Consider the following 22,954-nt stretch of genomic DNA (forward strand, 5'->3'; position numbering starts at 1 on the left):
AACTTATCGAGCAAATGAAACCAAATTTGGCATCAAAAAGTATTTGAGTACGAAAAATACTTTTTCTGTGTGGAACAATTCCTTTCTTGCCGTAGGATGATAGAATTGGGAACATAGGAAAGGAAGAGGAGGCTTACATTTAACTTTTTTTTTTACAATATCCGAGAAATGGACAAACCTTAAAATGGAAAATCATTTTGGTATGATTCTATGATCATCCGACACACCACCCTCCTTTCAGTGAGTAGGTAGTTCTCAATTTATGCTAACGAAGCCAACAAATGGGAACAAATGTAGCATTGAAATGTACTTCGTTACGAGATATGTTTCAACGATTGTTATAGATCCTTACGCTTTACAGTGTATAGAGGGGAAGAAAGGAGGAGGCTCCATATAAATTTTGTTGTAAAGCTTAAAAACTTATCAATCAATGGAACTATATTTGATATAAGAGGATTTTTGGGAACGAAATAATTAGGTATGATTATTAAAAATCACAATCTCCATTCAGCATGGGGTGAAGGTAAGGACAGGGGAGGGGCTCTCTTATCAGTTTTTCAGCATAAATCCAGAACATCCAGAATCCAGAAGAAAAAATAACCGTATTGTATAAGTTAGATTGTTTGCGCACGATTAATTTGAGACCCTCCAGACAGATTCAAATTATCAGATCTTTAACACAAATTTATAGAGCAAGATTCAGAATATTTGTTTAAGTTATCTTTGTGTTGCAATTCGAAACTCCATCTGCAGCTCTCATTTTATAGCGGTTGCTTATAAATTATTTTGTAATTTGATTTAAAATAATGCCAATAAAACAATAAAAATTTGAATAATTTTTGAAAATATCACTTGATTTTGAAAGGTGTAGCAAAGCACACCGGGTCAGCTAGTATGTTATAAAGACAATAGATACTCTGCTATTGGAACAATTTTCCCATTGTTTAGAAGCCAAAAAAATACATATATCGAAAAGCATGTTTCTGGAAAAATAGTAGTCAAGCTACGATGCATTCTGAATACATTAAGTGCATTTTAAATTATTTTTGAATTCAATTGTGACAAAAAAAAATAAAAAAAATTGATTTCAACAGTAATTTTAAGATCGGATGAAAATCAAAAGAGATAGAACTATTTTCAGCCAGGAGTATCAAATAAACAAAGAAAAACGTACCCAAGCAGAGCGTTACAGCAAAATAATACCTCATTTTGCTATCATTCTCTGAATGTAAAATTTGGTATCATTTGGCTCGAATATGGTGGAACGATGTCTTTGAGTATCAATTGCCATATACGGGTACCGTTAAATTCCCCTGAAAATGGACACCACACCCAGATTTCATCGAAAATATTTGTTACTTTCTGATAATTTTAAGTTGGCTAATGTAGTTGCTTTTTGAATCTTCAATCTGGTTTAACCAATCGTTCCTTCTATAACCATGGAAAATAACTTAACGGCATTTCTCAAATGCTGTTTTTTTCCTGTACGACATTATGCTAGTCTAATTTTATCGCATACTTACATGTTTTCGCTCGACGTATGCGCCAAACAATTGCGTGCTTTGGCAAGTCGCCCATTATATGGGTCAACGTCTTTTCGAGGAGACAAAGTCGTATTTTTTCTGTTTTTTTGTTTGCCATGACTTTCAAATTTCTAACCTTGACTGATTTATTTATTATATGGCAGGGATTGTTTCTTTCGCTTCGTATTTTTATTGACGACATGACTCAATCAGGGCACAACGGATAAAATATATTTTTTAACATTTTTCTTTTGCAAGGGATATTTATGGTTCACTAATTCAAAATTACTCAACCGTTACACTTATCTAGATCACACACTTTTTGTAAAAGGTTCATGACGTGTAAGGCATATTCCTTAATCGAATGGTTGCTGGATGTCCCTCCATTTCCGGTGACATCTTCTGCCGTGCTGGCTGGCCGTTTTTGTAAAGTTACTGCAAACAGGTTCTTATAATGGCTTGCCAGGCGATCTGATTCCTCTTTCTTAGAACCACTGTTGCCCGAGGAAAGAAGACAAAGTTTTGCCAAAGTTCTCAGAATAACTTGCAATCTTTTCTCAAACAGTTCGAGCAGCTTCTGAATGTCGTTGCAATTTACGTTGCTGTTGGTCGTCGAGGACTTTGTCATCGATAGATGTTCAATCATTGGTCGGCTTTGCTTGCACAAATCGAGAGCTTGCTGCAGTTGTCGCATTTTGGCCGGAATAGTTTGTGCTAACTCGCACTGATACTCCTGCAAGGCTACTCGTTCCATTTGGATCTGAAGAAATTCCTGCGGTTCACTGAGATTTTCAAATATTTTGACCGCTTTTTCATAGTGCAGTTTGCACAATTGAAGAACTGTCTTGCGACGGCTTTCTTCAGACAACGAGCGAAATGAAAAGTGATAGTAGGAGGCAATTCTGTAAATGAAATTTACTCATCAATATCAAATAAATATTTCATAAATTCTATTTTACCTATGGTGAATAAGAGCAGCACGGAATGAGTACAGCACCTGCCGGGGACCATTAAGCTCCTGGTCACACAGTTTCAATGCCTTCTGTAGCATTTCGATCACTTCTTGCTCGACCTCCTGCACGCTTTGAGTTCCTTCGTTTTCCACATTGTTGTAGTCCTGCAACTGTTTGGCCAGATTGAACGTTGCTGTAGACAGTTCCCATGTTACCAAGGACCAGAGATCTGGATTTTTCTTTCTGGAACCCAGAACGCCCAATGCACGCTGGTAATGCGCGAAGGCATCATAGTAGAATTTTTTCTGCACTTGAATGTTGTTTGGACTGTGTGTAGATAGAATAACAAATGATTAGAACAGTTTAAATGTTAAACTTATTTAAAAATATTAGTTTACAAAATAATTTTTGCTCTAAATTTTTTTTAAGGTTCTTTAAGCATGATTGACGTCATGCTCGTTATCCACAAATTTATATCTTATACGTGATTTCAGAGCTTGAACGACATTAACAAGCTTATTCTTTATTTTATACTATCATACAAACCTTTCGCCTATAAGGTAAATGTGCGCCCGGAATCGCATAAATCTTCCCATATTGCACAGAAGAAATGCCAAATTCGTAGGATCATTAACCGATTCGAATAGCCCAACTCCTTTCTGCAGGGAGTCGTAGGATTTCATGGCCAGCACTTGGTACAAGGGTTCAAATTTGCACTTTTGTTCGGTAGCTATATCTTCCAGTTTCTGTCGTTCATCTGCTGACAGTTCCCAAAACTTTTGGAATTCCTCCTGTGCCCAGTGCATATACTTCACACCCAATTCGTTTCGAACGCTACCGAGTCGGCGAATCAGTTCATCTTTGGCGTCTTTCGTTGCACAAGCAATGGCCGTTTCATAACAGTTACAGCTGGTAACCATCAGTTGTTCGATGTTATCAGATGGCAGTGGAAGTGTTTGCTCGACATCACAGCCAATGTCCTTGACTAGTTCCTCGTGAATGAGCTGATCGACACGGTTCTCTTCCTCGAACTCTTTCAAGTACTGCTGTATATTATCCCATTTTTTAGCCAACTGGAAGAAGCAATCGCCAATCCGACCGAGCAAAAGGCTACGCTGCGAAGACACGCAAGATATGTATTTGGTAACCACTTGCTGGCAGCGCAAGGCAGCGTAAATATAACGGAGAGATGTGCCGAAACTTTCCTGTGCGTAATAAACCTCAGCTAAGGTGGCATAAATGAGGCAAGCCTTTTCGAAAAGCAAAATTTTAAGATGTACGTTCCAGGATTTGATGACACCGATTTGTCCTTTCAACAAAAGTGATCTAGTGTCAACTTCGTTTGATGGATCTACGGATGGAACATCCTTTTTCTCATTTTTTCGCTTGTTTTTCTTTTTTGCCCCTTTCTTAGTGGTTCCGTTTACCATTTCCTGCTTCTCAGATGTTGATTTCCATATCATTGGTATCGTTTCACTAGGGTTGGCCATCTTAGGTTCAGGGTTGATAGGACTGTACGGTAATGGAATCGGATCTTCCGATTTGGCCATGTTGGGATGAGTTTCTTCGTGATAAATTTGTCGCTTCTCTTCGGCCTTTTCCTTTTCTCTATTTTTCTGCTCTTCGCTGCTGTCGAAGTACTGCAGACAACTTAAGCCATCGGCGATATGTTGCAGCGCTATTTCGCAACGTTCGTTCGTTTCGCCCAAAAGTGGTGGAGGTCGGGAGTTATACCTCCAACCATCGCTGCCACTATATTCCTGCAACGTTTCTTCGATGCTTTTGATAGCAGCTTCTAGCCGGTCGCTAGTTTTATCACTTTCAACATATTCTTCCGGTTGCGGAGAAGCGCTTGTTGTCTGGCCATCTCCAAACAGCGACTGTGATTCGTCTTCATCCTCATCAAGAGTAGAGTTGAATTTAGGAGAACCAGGGTCCGTCTCCGCAGGAATGTGTAAATCGGATAGAATGTAATGCGATGAGGTCACGATTTGGGGATATCTTTCCTTCGGCAGAAGCTTGATACAATTATCGAGAAGGGTTTTGATGGCCCCTGCTTTCGTAGCCGATATTCCTTCGGTTGAGTTTTTCATATTTCGAGCCACCGTGTAGAGCAGCATGGCCACCGGAATGGTGAACGGATTCTGATTCGACTCGTCCTCGTTTGTCGTATCATTTGTCTCAACAGGTTCCTGAGGTTCATTGTTTTTGCAAAGGGTAGTCAAGTCGTATAGCTTCACAACGTCGTCGTTTTTTGCCTTGAATAACCAGTATGTATGTCCGGCCTTTGTTGCGTTTGCTTTAAGAAATGCTAATATATTCTGGGCCACGTTCCGAATCACTTTGGGTGAGAACTTAGAATCTTCCAAGTACGGTAAATCTTCGGTTTTGATAAGTTCGTACCTGAAAAAAGGTTTTTTTTAAATCACACTTCAATACAAATTTCCTTTTGAAAGTAATCATTTACCTTTGAACAATGCCATCCAAATGGTAGCACATAACCACCTCCGGTACATTACACATCAAATTGTCCAGCCAGTAATCGATTCCGGTTAGTACGTTGATCGGTTTCGATTCATCCCTCAATCTTAAACTAATGCAAGGACGATTAGCACCGCCGAATATCGGCATATCGGTACCGATAAGCATCCTAATGTCTTCGAACGTCCACACCACATTCCGGTTAAAAATGTGCTTAGCTTGCCGTGGATCCGGACAATTTTCCTCCTCATCCGGTTCCGGTAGCACCGGACCGGCAGGCGGAAGTGGCTTGAACTGTTGGCAGTGATCGTCATCGAAGGGTTCAGGGAACGTTTCCGTTCCAGCTTCTTCTTGGTTTTCTTGTTCCGCTTTGAGGCTGTAGTATAGGAATTTAGAGGTCAAATATTTATGAGCCAATGCTTCCCGAGATTTAGGATGGATGGAAAGTTTTTTCTCGTTCTCGTTCAAACTTTTCAAGATGTTTTCGTAAACGAAAGTCCTCAACCAGTGCCACTCGCTTTCGTTTTGGCGTAGCAAGTACTTGGCCACATCGAACTCGTCAATCAGAAGCGTGTTTTCGATTCGATGAACCATCATTGAAATGACACTTTTCCTCGAATACGGCAGCTTGAGCAACCGTTTGATGTTTTCTGCATCCGAAACAACATCCACACCACCTACGCAATCCGGAAACATGTTTGCCATCCGGAAGCTACTGAATCCACTGTGGTGAGACAAAAACTGACCCAACCCGTATGAGTTGGCCGAATTGCTCAGCCAGTTCGAGGGCGGCATGTTCAGATCGGTGTTACATTTGAGCCGGGCAAAGGGGGCCGCACTTTGCACCTTCAGAAACCGAACAATTGCCTTCGATTTGACTTGATCCTTTTCCTCATGGTCCTCCGATTGGGGTGAGTCGCGTGTTTGAATCTGCTGCTGATATTGATGTTCCAGCAGCGATCCCCGAATCTCGATGTCTGCATCGTCCATCTGTTGGAGAAACGAATAAAAATTTGCTTTACAAAGTAAGCGATACGAAGTCTTACCTTATTTTCGGGGATTTCAACAAATCCACATTCGAATAGAACAAAATGCAATGTAAAACAATGCGTTATTTTAATTTACTGCAGCATTCTAGAAGCGTTGAGAAGATTCCAACATAAATGTAAATCGAAAAGTTGCAGCATAATGTTAAGCCGCCGATAAAGTCACTCACACAATTGAAGAGCAAGCGAAAATGAATAGAAACACGCAGGAAAACAAAATCTAGATCTCACTGACACACAGAGCGCACAAAATGTAAACACAGCTGATTTCCATGCTTTCCAATTGGAAAAGGTATGCGCCCGTTTGATCGAATCTTCGCGAAACATCGCACGTTGATTTAACATCTTTCAAGCAGAAAATGTTTTGAAGTCATTTAATTTGATTTATTGCCATTTATATAAAAAACGATTTTCTTTTGTAAAACTTTCATTAAAACATATTTTCGGGGACAAAGAATTTAGCATGTGGTCAAGCTTCTATTTCAAATGCTCTTCGCTCTTTTCACCACCTTAGAATTTTCTTCTGATCTTCTATCCGTCTTTCATTTCAACTCTTTAACCCTCACCGATAAAGCCGCAAATTCATTTCATAAAACAAATTCACGGTGATTTCTCCTCTTAACATATTTTCAAAGTTTTTCAAACAAATTTAAAAAAAAACGGAATATGAAAAATAAGCTACACCTCTGCATTGTTTGGTTCTGCGCTGTATAGTCCGATTTTGCTCGGCATTTTTTGTGCAATGTCCAGCACTTCCAAGGTGGTGTTTTTGGCCGCTTGTGCGGGAACGGCCGGAATCATCGGTTATGTCCACTATCGTCAGAACTACGATAGGTAAGTCGCGCTGCATTGGGCCATCTCATTCAAAAATTTACTTTAATGTTAACGAACTCGATTCTTTCAGGGCAAAGCTGCATGAGGGAGTCATTCGGGACATCCAACGGCAGCAGCAGCGGAAAATCGAGAACACGTACAACCTGCAGCAACAGATCGAGCTAACGAAACAGCTACGGCACGAGCTGGAGGAATCGGAGAAAAAGCTCAACTAGGATGCGGTGATGATTGTACAAATAGAATCGTATTAGATGACGTTAATGTTTTAATGTTAATTAAGGTACCTACTTATCTTATCCTGTTTACAATAATTTATTTCATTCGAAGGCCTACAGAAACTAGAGCGAATACGTATAATTGTATTTCCCTTATCAAATTTTTAAAAAAATGTGGGGATTACACAATCGCAAATGAAGTAGATTTTAACAAACATTTTTGGGTTCCATGAGGGTTGTATATTTTTATCTTGCTCTAAAACATGGGTGGCCAAGATTTTCAGCAAACGAGCCTTATTTTAAAGCTATAGCGGATGAAACAGAAAACGTTTTTCTTTATGGAGACTTTGCTTTATGAGTCCGCCTGTGGGCAGGTTGTGTACACAGAGAATTGTACAATAAAAGAACTTTTTTTTAAACAATCGGGGTGATTCAACAGTCGTAATCATTGTCTCCCATGGGTCCTTCTTATAACATCAATTTATCTCATAAAATTCTTTCTGTAACGTTTCGAGTAACCCATTTTATTTGAAATTCCTTGAGGTAATCAAGATACACCATAATTCTGCAATAATTTAATGACGCTTATAGAAGAATGATAAACTCTAAACTACAGTATGCAATAATGCATTCAAAAGTGCAACGGTATAATTTTTTTTCAGAATAGTATCAATTTTGTTTGATTCATTGTAATTAAGCTTCTAAAATTATGAAACACACACCCAAATATAAACCGCCTACAATTTTTTCGACAGAATATACTCTCATCCTATCATTTTTAGTGGTCTAACCTTGTTTTTGGCCTTGATAATTGGATAACAACGCTTTAAATATTGTTCATGTGGTTCTAGAAGTGGTGTGGGGAACCAGGTGACCAGGTGAACCAAAACGCAGTGAAACAGCAATTTTTGGCAAAGTGAGAGAGCCAGACAAGATTGGACAATTTAGCTTTATAGGATTTCAATGAACGGCCGTTAAATTAATTCGGAATCCTTATGATTTTTTTATCCTATCTTTCCTCCAGGTAGTTCGGATCAAAAAGTTTTCATTTTTTTTAATTCCTTGAAAAACCACAACACAATTTATGTTTGTAGTAATTAGATTACATTTATTTCGAATTTTAAATTTTATCATATTGAATGTGCAATTTATTGGTTTTCCAATTTTCATTAAACTGTGTTAATTGATCTCAGAAATTGAAAGGGTTACATCGTAATTGAAAAACTGCTGTTAGTTTTAGGAGAACTAAACTTTAATTTTATCTGCCAACGAGCAGGACAATCCCGTACCGTCGGGTTCAACGTTCAACGTTTTGACGGTTCCATTTTCCAGCACCATCGAGAATCGCTTGGAGCGCAATCCTCCCAGCGGGGGCAACTCGGTTCCAAGATCCAGCTGCTTAGTGAACACGGCCGATGGGTCGGCCAGCATTCGCACCTTGCCGGCGGTGTTGTGGGCCTTGCCCCAGGCGGACATCACAAACGGGTCGTTCACCGAAACACAGACGATTTCATCGACGCCGGATGATTTCAAATCAGCCGCCTTATCGACGTACCCGGGCAGATGGGTCTTGGAGCAGCCCGGGGTGAACGCTCCGGGAACGGCGAACAGAATCACCTTCTTGCCGGCACACAGATCCGCAATGTTGACCTTGTTGGCCGGCGAGTCCTCGAACAGGTCGATCGATGGGATTTTGTCTCCTTCCTGTGAGAAGGGTTACAATCGGAATGTAATGTAAGGTGATGCATGTTATACGTTAGGATAGCATGGTCATGTTTTCGCATAGCAAGCTGTGGGATTTCATTACCCAAATTGAGTTAAAAAACGAATTTACAATGAATACAATTTAAATGAATTGAGTCATTTTGTGCATGATTTTAAAAACGTAAATGGGGATAACTTTCAAAAATAGTTTTATCAATAATCAAAAGGAGAAATAAATCGGGACAATTGCAATGGAGTTTTCGCAAGTTCACGGTCAAAATCGATTTTTTATTTTGCGATGATTCGCAGACTTGCTCAAAATTTATGCATATTCATCGGTGTATTTCCGGCATGTTGTTAGCACTTACATCGCGGATTATGTAATTGATAAACGAGCCACAATGAAGTGTATGATTTAATAAACTCAGTACTGATAATAGGAAGAGGAAAATCCTTACCTTGATGAGCACCATTTTGGACGTGTGGAACGAGAATCGCTGGAGGGCTGCTGTCGATCGGCCAAATTGCGTCAGTAGACTGAATTTCGACACAAGCAAAGGATGCATCGATAACCGGGCGAAGTTTTGCGCGAGGATGGAGAGAGAGAGTTGAGTAATGCAAAAACACACAAAACTTGTGCCGCTGTCCAGTTAGATCAGAAGGGCCCAAATGCGACACAACAGTAGGTACTGCCGTTCTTCAGTAGGTGGATTGGGGAACAAACTTTCCGCTGACTGGGGAGACACAAACCGTTCCGCTGAATAGCTGCTGCCGTCGCCAGACAAATATTCTCACTGCAAAAATGTTGAATAATATTTGCTTATGTGTCTGGGCGATGATCGTCGATATTTCAATGCGACTTTGGATTGTGTACATTTACATTTGCACACACACAACTACTTGTCCTCAAAAGAGAGTTTCAAGTATCTGTTAAAAATAAGGTAAAGGCACGAAACTCTGTTCTGTCTTATTTTCTAGACTTTAAGCTTCATACGCTTCATATTACCGTTTCAGACGAGTGCTTCTGAAACACGAACATCCATATAAAAAAAAAAAAATTTTCAATGGTGGTGGAAAGTATTAGAGAAATATGAGATATCATGAATTTTTCGAAAACGTTACAACGGCTCACCGACAGGACTTGAACCCGCAATTTTCGCTTGAGTACAACGGCGCGTTAGCCAATTACACCACGACGGAACGACTGGTTCGACGAGGAGTGTAGGAGGGTGATGGACGAAGAGAAAGGCGCGCGGGCGGCAGTAGTGCAAAGAAGCATCCCTCGATATGTGTAAAATCACCGACAGCGGAAGAGGCAGCAAGTACGAGTTTTCCGGGAGAAAAAGCGCCGTCTGGAGGAGGAGGAGCTGGAGCAGCTGCATCGTTCCCAAGAAAAACGAAAAATAAGTTCCAAAGAAAATCGAAAAACGAAGGCTTCAAGCCGCAAGCCGAAATGTACCGGGATAAGGACAGGGGCATCCTGACGGACAATCGTGAGGTGATCAAAAGGAGGAAGCAGCTCTTCGATGGACACCTGAATGGCGCACATGCAGGAGATCAAGATGGTGGGGAAAGGTATATCGCCAACGACGTAGAGAGCCATCCCCAACGATGAGTGAAGTTAAGGAAGCCATTTGCCAGCTGAATATATAGTAACAAGTCGGCTGGGAAGGATAGCATCGCTGCTGAACTCATCAAAATGGGCCCGGACAAGGTGATTGCCCGGACCCGGAAATTGCCCACACCGGTTGATGGGCCGGATCTGGGACACAGAACAGCTACCGGAGGAGTGGAAGGAGGCGATAATATGCCCCATCTACAAGAAGGGCGACAAATTGGACTGTGAGAACTACCGAGTGATCACTGCCCCAAATGCCGCCTACAAAGTGCTATCCCGAATCTTACTCCGCTGGCTAACGCCATCAGCAAACAGATTCTTGGGAAGTCATCAGGCTGACTTCACGAAGGGACGGTCTACGAAGGACCAGATATTCACATTATGGCAAATTCTCCAAAAATGCCATGGACACCAATTCCCCACGCACCAGCTATTCATCGACTTCAAAGCCTCATACCAAAATGTAAAATTTATTAAAGTTAATTTTTTTAACCGTGTGAAATTTATGCTGCATGGGCAAATCTCGCGAAACCGCGACGCGATCGAAAAACACGCTCTGAGCGAATTCTCTCCTGCATCAAAAAGCGCTCCTGTGATGCGCAAGTGTTCGTGTCGTCTGCACCATTCTTCCATGTTTCTTTGACGGCTGTTTCTCAAAACATTCACCAATCCGTTTGCTGGCTGCATTCTCGATTCGTCTGCGGTCTAGTCGCGTTGTCGGTTTTTCTTTGCGTACGTCCGGTGATGAGAAAAGCGGATATCCATCTCTAGGCTAGCCAGCACCTTTTCCAAGCAGCAAATCTGCCGGGGGTTGGTATTGCTGACAACCGTGTTGACTCGCGTGAAGTGAAAAATTATTGTTACTGGAAATCGACGGAACCAGTGTATGTTTTCAGGGGGTGTGTGATTCGAAAATTGAAACTGAAAATCCGTCAAGGGCATGACGTTGCCGTTTGTGTAGATGAAAAACGGTGATCCGAGATCAAGTTTGTGAGAAGTTCCAAAATGGCAACAAGAAAAAATTTTGGAAATAAAACTGCTGCTTTCTAAATTGAGTGTTGTGTTATTTCTTGAAACGTTGTATTGCGTTGCAAACCATCGATGTTAACTGATAGTACAAGCAGTCTTCAAATGCGGTAATGATCCATTGAAAAGAATAAAAATCTAGAGTGTTGTGCAAATTGAGCTCCTCCCTGGGGGAAAATATCGTCTGTGGTTCCAAAAAATTGCGGCCATCTTTCCTCTCTCTCTGCGACTGGTGCTTCGTGCTCTCCTTTGCGTACGTGTGCATTGGGGGAAGCATTTTCTGCTAGACCGAGTTCGGCTCCGGCATTGCTGAGCTGAGCACGGAGCATTTGGCTGGCGTAGTAGTTGTGCACAAGCCTTCTGCGATCCGTCAACAAGCTAGCAACGTATCGGGGTGTGTGTGTTTTGGTGGGTTATGCACACGTGTGTATAGAAGTGTTTGTGTGTGTGGTGCGATTCTGTGGGGTGGAAAAATTTTCCAACAATCCAAAATCGGAAGTGAAAGTACCATCAGAAGCAACAACATCGGCAGCAGTAATATCAAGGATATACAAACAAAAGGCTCGACTAATCTTCAAGGTCGTCCGAAGTTTTGCAAGAGTTTGGTTTTCTCAGCATCTCAGCTATTAAAGCTTTTTGTGCATCCATAGAAAAAAACACAAGTTACCAAAACCGTTCGGATTACTGAGCACGAAACGGAACTATAGGTATCCAAAATGTCGTCGACACAGTCAACGTCGACGGCTCCCATGGCTCCCGTTCCGGCTGCTACTACTCCGGGGTCGGCAAGCACTACACCGGGTGGATCGACCAGCATGGAAACGGACGATCTGGTTGATCCGATGAATGATTTCCTGCCGCTGTTGCCGGAAAACATCAAACAGGAACTGTTTGAAAACTCTGACAAGACTACTAGTAGCACAGCCAATCCGTGCGACAGTGCCGAAAACAAGGTAAATATGTCTCTTATTTCTTCGTCTTGGTGCAAAAATTTGTGTTTTTGTGTAGAAGTTCCGTCCACTGGATTGAGGAAGGTTCCAAAACTATTAAAGTAACATTCCTCGTAACCAAATGCCCTCATTTTACAAAATTAGTTCCATTCGCTTGATTAGTTCTCGAGTTAAGGCAAAAATTTTGTTTCATTTGTATGGGAGCCCTCTTTTCATGAACTGGGGGATGTCTCCAACCATCATAGAAACGTTTTTTAAAAAACACTTACACTTATTTTTGTCTCATTTATTTGATTATTACTCAAGAAATATGTGTTCCGTTTGTATGGAAATTCTAACTTCTAGAACAGGGGAGGGGTCTTTAAAAATAAATTTCGATGTCTGGAAATTAATGTCAATCACAAGACAAGATCTGGAAGTTCTGTAAACGTAACCCTGTGGATGCATACGCTTCGACCCTTTTGAAAAACGTCTCAAACAGGCTGTCAAAAGTGAATCAGTTGTATCACTTTCGACTTCTGCAAACGACAACTCCATAGCAATCTTGGAAATTAGTCAATGTAGCCCGGGGTCGTGCTGTTAGAAATCAGTAATCTAGACTCCAAAAAATCTCCTGGTCTTGACAATATCACTGTGGCCCCAGTGAAATTCCACCACCTGGCATTTTTTTATAACCTGAAAGAAAAGTCTCAAAATCTGTGTCTATACCGATGCATTGAAAATGAGAGCTAAGTGAATACTTAACAAGGAATGATCAAAAAAGCCCAGTATGGCATCCGAAGAGGGTGCATCACTTGATGACAGGAATACCACAGGGAAGCAACTTGGGCTCGCTGATGTTCTCGGTCTTTAACATCGATCTCCCAACGATTCTCGGGCTTCCCACATTCGCCAGATCACGCTCCACTTGGTGCAACCACCTCGCTCACTGCGCCCATGCTCGTCTCGTTCCTACCGCATTGGCAGTGTTTTGCTGGACAGTTTTACGGCATGCTCGCAACATGTCCTGCCCAGCGTATTCGTCCAGCCTTCGCCACCTTCTGGATACTGGGTTCACTGTAGAGTCGAGCGATCTCGTGGTTCATCCTTCGCCTCCACACTCCGTTCTCCTGCACGCCGCAAAAGATTTTTCTCAACATTCGGCGCTCGAATACTCCGAGTGTGCGCAGGTACTCCTCGGGCAATATCCACGTCTCGTGCACGTAAAGGACACATTTTTTTTTATTGGTTGTTAATCCAGGTGGTAAATCCATTTTGCGGATTGCATTCCAAGGCGCGGCGAGCCACCGCGTCTCCCCAGTTTGCTATTCTGGGTCCATGGGTGCAATTGGACGACTCATGATACAATGCTAAGAAACACTGAACCCCCTACGCCATAAAGTCCACCTGGGGCCACTGACCTTTGTTCCCACCTCGAACTGTTTGACACACTTTGCTTCCATAGTGGGAGGTCAATTCGCGGTAGTGCGCTCCAGGGCAATACTCGTTTCCGAATCCCCTGTCAGCAATACCTCATTCTAACACGACTCGATGCGCAACCCCTCCTCTGACGAGTTTGAACCCGACATCTCATCTCGTGAATGAGGTACTGTTGATGCAGCACTTAGGCAGTGGAAAGGAGAGACTTTTATCTACCTCCGGCGGCTCCTCCTGAAGATGGGGCTTCTCCTTTTCAATGCACGCACCGGACCTCATTCGTCGCATTCATTGCACGACGCTCTCGCCCCTGTTGCAGCTCGATGACCTTCCATGGCACCAGTTCGACGACCTTCCCGGGATCTGGCACGACGACCTCCAATGGCTTCCGCTCCGACGACCTCCCAATGGCTCTGGCCCGACGACCTTCCATGGCTCTGGTCTCGGCGCTCTTCCTGTGTCTCGAAGCTTTCTCCTTTGCCTCGACACTTTTCCTGAGGCCTGCGCCTCCCAGTGGTTCCAGCCCGACGACCTCCACTTGGCTTTCCGGTCCGACGACCTTCCATGGCACCGGCTTGGCGACCTTCCGTGGTACCCCGCTCGCAAGTCCACCAGTGACTCTTGGTTCAACGACAACCACCTGGATCCTGACTTGATCACGTTCCACGATACCGGCCTGCCAACCTTCCATGGCTTCCGGTTCGACGACCTACCAGTGGCTCTGGTTCGACGACTGCATTCGTGGTCCCAGCCCTACGACCATGGCACCGGTCCGACGACCTCCCAGTAGCTCCGGCCCGACGACCTTGTTTGGTTCCGGCTCGATGCTCTCCTATTGGCCCGACGCCTCACCAATGGCACGACGAGCTTCCTCTGGCTCGCCGACCTTCCTATGGATTCCGGTCAGCTCGCAATGGATTAGGCCCAACGACCTTCCTTGGCACCTGTCCGACGACCACCGTTTTCCTGGCTTGTCGACCTTCGTCTGGCTTCTCGGTTCGACGACCTTCCAGATGGCTCCTGGTCCTACAACCTTCCACGGTTCCCGGCTCGTTGACTTCCCTTGGCTTCGGCTCGTTGTCCTTTCATCGGCTTCCTGGCTGGATGACTGTCTTCTGTTGATTCCGCTTCTCCTCCTTTCCACTAGTGCTGGACCCATAACCTGTTGTTGCACTTGGGCAGTGGAAAGGAGAGACTTTACTACTTGAGGGTAGAAACTGGAATACTTTATTTGACTATCCTAACATCCTATTTATAGGAAAACCATCCCTATGGTTACATGTTTGATTGTTTATTAATTATGTGTATGTTGTTATTTGTCCCATCGATTGCTTCGATTGGACAAATCTCAACAGGTCCCCACTCAGCGCAACTACTAACTTTGTGAATCCAGTCCAGGAAGTCCGGAAACACAAAGCGAGTTGTCGACGACACTTTCTCTGTTCGAACACGCGATAAGGGGGGGGGACTCAGATTCCTCCGAACTCACAAGTAGTGTTGACTTAAGTCACCACTCAGCGCAACTACTCAATCTTCAAGTCGGGTGCTTTACTTCCCAAAGCGCAGATCGAGCTATATACCGCCTTCATCAGGTCACACTCGCGGTTCAGGCGCATCAATTCCCGAAACGCGTGTCGAACCCTGACACCTCCGGCAAATTGTGCCTCTCAGACACTGACGTGGACGTGCCCTAAGTGATCGGCCGGCCATTTGGCCACCACTTTGCGCATCTACGCATTTCAGGTTCATGACCCCCCGAAAGCGTGTTGGACCATCACGCACACACCCAAGTACTGGTACCTAAGTACCCGGGTGCACCACTTCTTCCGCGCCGGTTTGGCAGACCCGTCGACAGCCTCTAGTGGGTTTGGAGGTAGTTCTCTTGGCATCTGCAATACGCCGGACTTGCAGACATGTTTCCATTCTGCACCACGAGGAGATGGAACTACGTCGCAGAGCCAAAGGACAAAGCGTGAAGGACAACTTGTCTAATAAGCGTCGTATACAGGTTACACTTTGTGAGGGGGTTTGGTCTTCTTGAAAATCCCCTTCAGGTAGTGAAATGGATTGGAAAGGATTTTTTAAGCCCTCCAGCAATACTTCAACTGTAATCTTCTATCGTCGAACTTATCGAAAACCTCGCAAATGTTATTCAATTCCGGACATCGCTGCATGCCACAGATGCCGTTGATAAGTATAGGCAACACGATAATCGAACGAGTACACGAGTTCACATTGGCTCCAGTCTGTGCGGCCCTTCGGAAAATTTCTGCGTTTATTCTCATTCACTGGCTGAAAAACGTATACTTTGGTGTATTTAACTCGAGGCTGCAATACATGTAATCATTTTGGAGCAAAGCCTGCAAAATTCGTCTAAGAGAGCTGCAGACTATGTGAAATAGAGCCCTGAAGCTGAATTAAGATCGTCGTATCTATACCTGTCAGAATAGTTATATGGTATGGTCAATTCATTGCTTCCCATAAGAAGTGCTCAGGACTTAAAAACCCTCGTATTTACCCATAAACTTCTTACGAACAGGGGTATTTAGCATGCGCCTTGAAATGATAATGCCACGCCGCTTGTCCAGAAATGTGAATCATCTCCGCATGTTCAGGTTGAAATCTGTATTTGGGACGAAGATACCTAGCTTCTTCGCAAGTGAAGTCTACAATGATCTACCAGACATCCTAAAACAGTGGTCATCGCCCTCCCGCTTCAAATCCTAACTGTTATCAATTTGCAAGCATAACATCAATCGCTTTCCACCTAACCACACCGCCCAAGCCACCTCCACCAGTCGCCAATATCGTTCACCAAAACACCTGCGCACAATACAAGTGTTAATAATTTCAATATATTTTTACAAAATTGTGAAATAGTGAACTTATAACCCCAAGAATTTCTCAAAGGGCGTTATTTGCTTACTGGAATGCTCTTTCGTTCTGTGAAAACGAATTTTTAAACTGTTTTAATAGGGGTTTGTGACTGTTGGAGAAGAGGCTTCCCAAGCAACCAAAAGTCGCGTTTTTACTTAAAGACGGAACTCCGAAGTTCACATTGGGCTGAGAAAATGTTTTACGGGAACTTCAGGTGACTCTTGTCGCGTAAAAGTCACTCAGGAATTTCCATCGCCGTTTGAATGGTTAAATTATCGATAATGGAATTTCTAAGCGCTTTTAATGCAACTTCTTTCATGAAGGTCGATAACGTTCGTCATGGTATTTGTTTTGTCTATATCTGTATTGATATTTACAAATGGAATTTGAGATTTTCATATAAATGTTTAAATATTCGAATAAATTTTTGTTACTATTCATATTTTGTACTGAGAGACCTTTAAACGAAATAAAGCTACAATCTATTGACCAACCCATTCAATCATCTCAAATGACATTAAGTTTAGATACTAATTCACTGGGTGACAGCCAAAAAATAGTCTGGGGTTTCTCAGTTGATTTAGACTAATTTTTGTGTCCTGAGTTAGAATATCACATTGATTTTGCTGTATCAGGTCAACTTTTTGAGATACAGCCATATGGCTATATACGCTTAAATATGCTAGTAATAGGGGTTTTGACCTGATTGAACAAAACCATGGTCATTTTCGGACTCAGGGCGTCAATATTAGTCTAATTCAGTTGGAAAACCCTGGACTATTTTCAAAAAATCTTTTTTTGTTACTCAGTGTTATTACAGTGGCAATGAACATTGATCGAGAGGCTGGTGAGTTTCATTGCAACCTAGAGAGCAGCGGTTCAATTCTCTAAGCGTAAGCAGCTTTTGTAACCAAAACAATAAAATTAATATCAATGAGATAGACCATGATAGACCGGCAACCTTGCAATCTGTCATCTGGTTGTCAGAGTAATCTGTCAATCGGTTTTTTTTTCGGCGCGTAGAAGTTTCTTGACATTCACTTAGAAGCTGAATAGTATTCTCTTTAGCCACCTAAACGAAATTCAAAGTAGTTTTAAGAACTTTTAGGCTGGAAAATTTTGGGCTGATTACCATTCTCTTCAGACACAAACGAGAGCTGGTTAAGCTTCTCTGTCCGAGGGGTTTTCGGTATTATTTTGTTTTCTCAATTTCTCGAAAACCAAATATCATTCAGATAATTTTGTACTATCAAAATGTAGGTCTCCAAATGTACTTTTTGATCCAGCTGATAACTCCATTTGTTTACATTTGGCGCATTCGTCCTTTTCAAAATTCACTATCGATTTCTATTTCGTATAAAAAATCTCATATGCTGCATTTGATTCCATTTGTTTGATAAGTTTTCTAGTTATAAAAAAAACCTTTTCTTGCAGAATAGAGGAGGGGTGATTTCTAGTGCCAAAAAAACTGGTAGTGTTTCAGGACGTCCAAATAACCCATCTTGTTCAAGGTCAAATTGATGAACTCCATGCTTCCTATGTCTAAAGGCATCCAATACATCCCTTTACTTAACTTGGAACACGATTAAAGTTAACTTTAACTTATGTGAATAACCCTAATTATTTCTTAAACACTTTAAATTAATTTTAACTACAACATTGCTGTTTACAGTTTGAAAGGATCACAACTTTTCTTGGTACTCGATCAAAATTTCGACACTAGTAATCGATTGTCCGTTTACCATTTTGCCTTTTTTCATATTTTTTCACTCATTTCTCAAGACAAGAGATATCTCTAAAACTAAGGAAAATTTTAAATGAATCCCTTCTTCTGGCTGGCCATCAGCTCATTTTTTTTCAAAATGGGTCATCTACAAAGAGGACTGCAACATGATGTTTACATTTTGTCTCCTATCACAGTGTTCAAATTTTCTCATTTAAGTGTTAAATGTGGAAAATTTTTACACATTGACTAGATCACCGCAGAATAAGACCGCAACTATTCATGTAATGGGTATGATTTAATATGAGCCTCTGTAAGAAAGACGTGTGATATTCGACTCACGATTTTCACATCTCAGTGCGAAAAACCTGACAAATTCGTTGAGGCAACAGAAATGTGTGAAAATTACTAGGCGGTTGAGGAGGACGCCTATTGACTTCATGGTGAGCTTTCTACACAGAATAAAACTGAATATTAAGTGTTGTTGAAAATGATTTCCTTTGTTATATAAAATGCAATTTACAAAACACATGATTTTCCATTGTTTTCCTTAAAGTAAATGAAAATTATTAAATATTACATCTAAAAGGAGCATGACTTTTGCCAAACAGGTCCAAATGTCACGTATTTTTTTTACTTATGAACCTACAGTAGAGATCATGCTCCTTTTTGTTACAGGACATTTGCTATAATTTTGAATGATTTTTAATTTAATTTTTTACCAATCGATTGAAAATTACTTAAAATTATGATCGAATTTAAAGTCGATTTGAAAAAAATATTGCGATTTGAAAAAAAATGCTATTTCAAAAAAGTATAACAGAACTGCATTTATTTTTCAGCAAAATATTCTACATACAGTAATAATTTTAGAAAACAAAACAAAAACAAGCAAGCCATTCACCTAAGCTATTCAATGCACTAAAATGTACAGCACTGTAATATAAAACCGGACTGTAAAATCAATGGTTCACTTAAAAATAAATGTCTCGAGGGTTTTTTTTCGACCTGTAAAATTACGGTAAGTGTCCTTTTTTTTTGTTACAGGATATTTTTCGTAATTTCACAGCAATTTATTTATGCTGTGTTGAAATAACCTGTCCAAATTGCCCAATGATGAAATATTGTGAATTTTGATAAAAATTTTAGAAACGTCGCTGGTGAACTGGCAACAAGACACAGATTTCCGACAATCTAGTACTTCACTTTTCTTCATCGGAAGTCTTTCGGAAGTCGGAAGTCCGGACTTCCGAAGTAAAATTTAGTGCTGGCGCTATTATAATGCTTAGAACATAAAGATTCGCACATCATTTTTGATGTTTAAAAATATTGTATATATTCTTATTGGAAGCTCACTACTAATAAGTCACTACTATAGTAAATTTATATTTTAACAAAATAAAAAATATTTATTGTAACTATAAGCACACATCACATTTCTCCAGCAATTTTGAGACGCAAAATATGTGGAATCCAGAGAAAATGACCCCTTGTCACGTAAAGATGAAAAGTCACGTAATGATGAAAATGCCACTACAGAGGAGGTAGGTATTTTTGTTGAAGCCAGGCAGGAGTGATTGCTCGAATCAGATAGCCTCGTTGCGTGTGCGTCGTTTGTCATGATAACTGTGAAAGTAATTCGTTTAATTTGTGTTCTTTTTGGGTTATTTTTCCAATAAGGAACCATCAAACCCACTTGGAAGTGAAATTGGGGGTGATGCAACAGAACCGAACATTTCGGTGACAAAAGCAAAAGAAGAAACAGCTCCGTGATCTTTTCCCTCGTCGTCATTTCACTTTTCACAGAAATCTGTCAGAGCAGGGAGCCACAATTCCGAATCATGCATGGTAATGCCCGTCAAAGTCGTGTGTCAGTTTGTTTCGTGTGACGTGACACATGATGGACCAAAATGTTGTGTCTACTTGCGCGGTATTTCTATGGCAGAACGAAAGCCCTTTTTCCGTCAGTCAGTTTCGCATCTTTCGAATTGACGTGAAAGAATAATGCATTCCTACAGAAAAGCTGTCATCCCGAGAACAAAAACGAACTGCTAGAAAAAAAACTCGTCGTTGATTACTTTTTGAAGAAAGCTTTTTGGAATTGTATAGGCTTTCATTTGGTGCTCAAATGAAATCTTTGGCGGATTTCTTTTTATGTACGCTTTAAATAAACTTCTTTTGAAGAAAAATGAAAAGGTCTCTAATTATCATAAAAAAATATGTAGGGAGAGTGGTGTACGGTGAGCTACATTTTTTGGTTCTTATATAAGATGAAGTGAATAAGATAAATAGTATAATTTTCTACGTTTCTAACGTTTCAATTGCCAAAAATATTTTTTTTAAATAAATTTTTATCCACAAATTTTAACTGTTCAAAAAAAAATTTTTTTTTGTAGGTAATTGGGAGTGACCATACCCAAAATTTTTCAAATAACATGCAAAGTTTATGATTTGACACAAGACTGTAATTTCATAACTCACTAAAGCAATTTCAGGTGAGGAAATAAAAAAAAAGAGTTGTATATAATCGAATAGATTAAAAAAAACTGGCTCACGAACGTTTTGGCAAAATTGGTAGGGGAGAGGGGGGTATCGTGGGCCAACCCGTGGGGAACCTACTAATTTTTGAGGAAACATCAATAAGTCACACAAACGCAACCAATTTGCAAATCATAGCTTGTGGGGGTTCGTGGGCCAAACATCTTTGACCACCTTTATTTTTATGTTTTTATACACATTCTGAACTTCAAATACGTTTTCCCTATCTGTAAAGTTTTCTTATGCAAAATGAAGAGTTATGAAAAATATTTTGTCCATCTATATAAGGAATTTTGCCAAAACGTTCGCGAGCCAGGTTTTGGAATCTATTCGATCATACACAGCTCTCTTTTTTATTTCATCATCTGAAATTGCTTTAAAATAACGAAATGAATTATGAAATCACAGTTTTGGGTCAACTCATAAGCTTTGCATGTTATTTGGTCAATTTGGATTTAGTGGCCCACGATTCCCCACCATTTTTCAAAATCCAAAAAAATTGCTTTTTTTAAAACAGTCAGAATTTGAGAAAAATAACTTACTAAAAGTTAAAAAAAATACCTTGTGGTACCTTGAAAATGTAGAAAACCATACCACTTTTTACTTTCATTTTATCTTCTATAATAAAGAAGTTATGGAACAACGAAAAAAAGTGGCCCATGATTCCCCACTCTCCCATAATATTGGATTTATGTTCTTCGTCTCTATCGCATTCAATTAAATTGATAGAATATTTTTCATAACTCTTCATTGGACCCCGATAGGGAAGTCATGAATGTGTTAAAAAACAGGATGTCCCCAAGTGGATCAAAAAGCTAAGATTTGCAAATTGGTCCAATTTGAGTGACTGATTGCTATTTCATGAAAAATTCCATTTCATGTGAAAGAGCGTGACCAAAAGTATATGAGCATATTTTTGTTATGAACTTTAAGTTTTCCACCCCCAGTTTTTGATAATTATGTAAGAACATTTTTTGAGCGTGTTAAATAAAAGATACATAAGATGCGTACACAAGTTAACAACATATGAAATCAGTTGCTTACGGAGAGCGACGACAATGGCAATTGGATTGAGATTTTTATCTCTACATTAATTCGAGATTTTAAGGGTGGATTCAGTTTCCCCATGACCCAAAATGCTCCACTCTCCTCTAACAAAATTAGTGCCAATCAAAGGGTCGCCCTTACATTTTGTGTTCTATTTTCAAATTCCAAGAAGCTTTTCAATTTTTATTTTAGTCAGTCTGAAAGAGAATGTGTTTACGATTTTTAAATAGAATTAGTACGTTGGTATCAACTTGAAGTTTTATATGAAAAAAATCCTAAAAAATGTTCAAAGATTAATTTTTTTGGAAAAATTTCTCCACATGGGATTTATGTATTCATCTTCTAGACAATTGTTGTCGCTACAACTTTGCTGTAGACCGCAAGGCGATCAGAAGAGATAGAATAAAGTCATCTCGTCGCTAACAGAATTTTGCATTTAAAAAAAAATCAAATCGCTTACCAAAGTCTTAATGAAAAAAAAAAAAAAAAAATAAAAAAATACTCTGACTCTGATTTATTTTTACCCACAAGGAAAGTTTGGTAAATATAAGAATTTTGAAAAAAAAATCTTTCTTACGTGTAATTTTTTATCGATAAGTTCAATAAAACAAATAATACAAAAGGTGATAGAACATCTTCCACCATTTGTTTTTTGCTCTTGTAATCTTTCGGATATTTGATGAATTTTCCAAAAAAAAATACTTCAAACTTTATTTATTCCCCCCTTCAGGTTTTCGGAAATTTCGAAGGGGGGGGGGGGGGGGGGTGAGTGTTGGGGGTGACAAAATAAGAAATTGATATTTGTTCCGGCCTAACAGGACCAATATAATTTAGACATACACCATAAATACGAAATACAACAACAAAAACATATTTTTTTTAAAAAGATATTAAGTACTAATATGATTAATATGATGGAAATTTTATAAAATGAATAAAACAAATACAAACAAAAGACTAAAAATGACAAGAAAAAAACTAAAAAAGGTTGGAAAATGACAAA

At 40.4% G+C, this 22,954-nt stretch overlaps 4 protein-coding genes across 8 annotated transcripts in view; 2 read left to right on the forward strand and 2 right to left on the reverse strand.

The window, feature by feature from the left end:
* Positions 1-1,732: 1,732 nt before the first annotated feature.
* Positions 1,733-6,230, reverse strand: LOC129751819 (erythroid differentiation-related factor 1-like). Of its 2 annotated transcripts, none has more exons than XM_055747549.1 (5): positions 6,174-6,230; positions 4,944-5,947; positions 3,023-4,879; positions 2,483-2,803; positions 1,733-2,425 (listed from the first exon to the last, which is right to left on the reverse strand). In XM_055747549.1, the coding sequence occupies exons 2-5, from the start codon at positions 5,945-5,947 to the stop codon at positions 1,813-1,815; spliced, it is 3,795 nt and encodes a 1,264-aa protein (XP_055603524.1). In that variant the 5' UTR covers positions 6,174-6,230; the 3' UTR covers positions 1,733-1,812. The 2 variants fall into 2 exon arrangements, with proteins under 2 accessions (XP_055603524.1, XP_055603523.1); XM_055747548.1 differs by lacking the exon at positions 6,174-6,230 and adding an exon at positions 6,004-6,133.
* Positions 6,231-6,393: 163 nt separating this feature from the next.
* Positions 6,394-7,133, forward strand: LOC129751820 (protein PET117 homolog, mitochondrial-like). The gene is made up of 2 exons (XM_055747550.1): positions 6,394-6,837; positions 6,908-7,133. Exons 1-2 carry the CDS (start codon positions 6,746-6,748, stop codon positions 7,050-7,052), a joined length of 237 nt encoding a protein of 78 aa, XP_055603525.1. The 5' UTR covers positions 6,394-6,745; the 3' UTR covers positions 7,053-7,133.
* Positions 7,134-8,133: 1,000 nt separating this feature from the next.
* On the reverse strand, positions 8,134-9,570 carry LOC129755062 (peroxiredoxin-5, mitochondrial-like). The gene is made up of 2 exons (XM_055751388.1): positions 9,215-9,570; positions 8,134-8,756 (listed from the first exon to the last, which is right to left on the reverse strand). The coding sequence occupies exons 1-2, from the start codon at positions 9,320-9,322 to the stop codon at positions 8,298-8,300; spliced, it is 567 nt and encodes a 188-aa protein (XP_055607363.1). The 5' UTR covers positions 9,323-9,570; the 3' UTR covers positions 8,134-8,297.
* Positions 9,571-11,043: 1,473 nt separating this feature from the next.
* LOC129758557 (E3 ubiquitin-protein ligase TRIM33-like) overlaps positions 11,044-22,954 on the forward strand; it is a 104,021-nt gene continuing 92,110 nt past the window's right edge. For all 4 annotated transcript variants that reach the window (XM_055756081.1, XM_055756082.1, XM_055756083.1 and 1 more), the window contains exon 1: positions 11,044-12,353. In XM_055756081.1, coding sequence (XP_055612056.1) covers positions 12,117-12,353 — 237 coding nt within the window. In that variant the 5' untranslated portion in view covers positions 11,044-12,116. The remainder of the gene's footprint in view (positions 12,354-22,954) is intronic.

The sequence above is a fragment of the Uranotaenia lowii genome, chromosome 3 (genome assembly GCF_029784155.1).
Source record: "Uranotaenia lowii strain MFRU-FL chromosome 3, ASM2978415v1, whole genome shotgun sequence".
NCBI lineage: Eukaryota > Metazoa > Arthropoda > Insecta > Diptera > Culicidae > Uranotaenia > Uranotaenia lowii.

Excerpts from the sequence above, each read along its gene's own strand:
- LOC129751819 (XM_055747549.1), bottom strand. The coding sequence starts at position 5,947 with ATGGACGATGCAGACATCGAGATTCGGGGATCGCTGCTGGAACATCAA. Across the intron at positions 4,880-4,943 it reads TTGGATGGCATTGTTCAAAG|GTACGAACTTATCAAAACCG; the intron begins GTAAATGATTAC and ends ACCTTTTTTCAG. Across the intron at positions 2,804-3,022 it reads ATTTACCTTATAGGCGAAAG|TCCAAACAACATTCAAGTGC; the intron begins GTTTGTATGATA and ends ATCTACACACAG.
- LOC129751820 (XM_055747550.1), top strand. The coding sequence starts at position 6,746 with ATGTCCAGCACTTCCAAGGTGGTGTTTTTGGCCGCTTGTGCGGGAACG. Across the intron at positions 6,838-6,907 it reads TATCGTCAGAACTACGATAG|GGCAAAGCTGCATGAGGGAG; the intron begins GTAAGTCGCGCT and ends CGATTCTTTCAG.
- LOC129755062 (XM_055751388.1), bottom strand. The coding sequence starts at position 9,322 with ATGCATCCTTTGCTTGTGTCGAAATTCAGTCTACTGACGCAATTTGGC. Across the intron at positions 8,757-9,214 it reads CCAAAATGGTGCTCATCAAG|GAAGGAGACAAAATCCCATC; the intron begins GTAAGGATTTTC and ends CCCTTCTCACAG.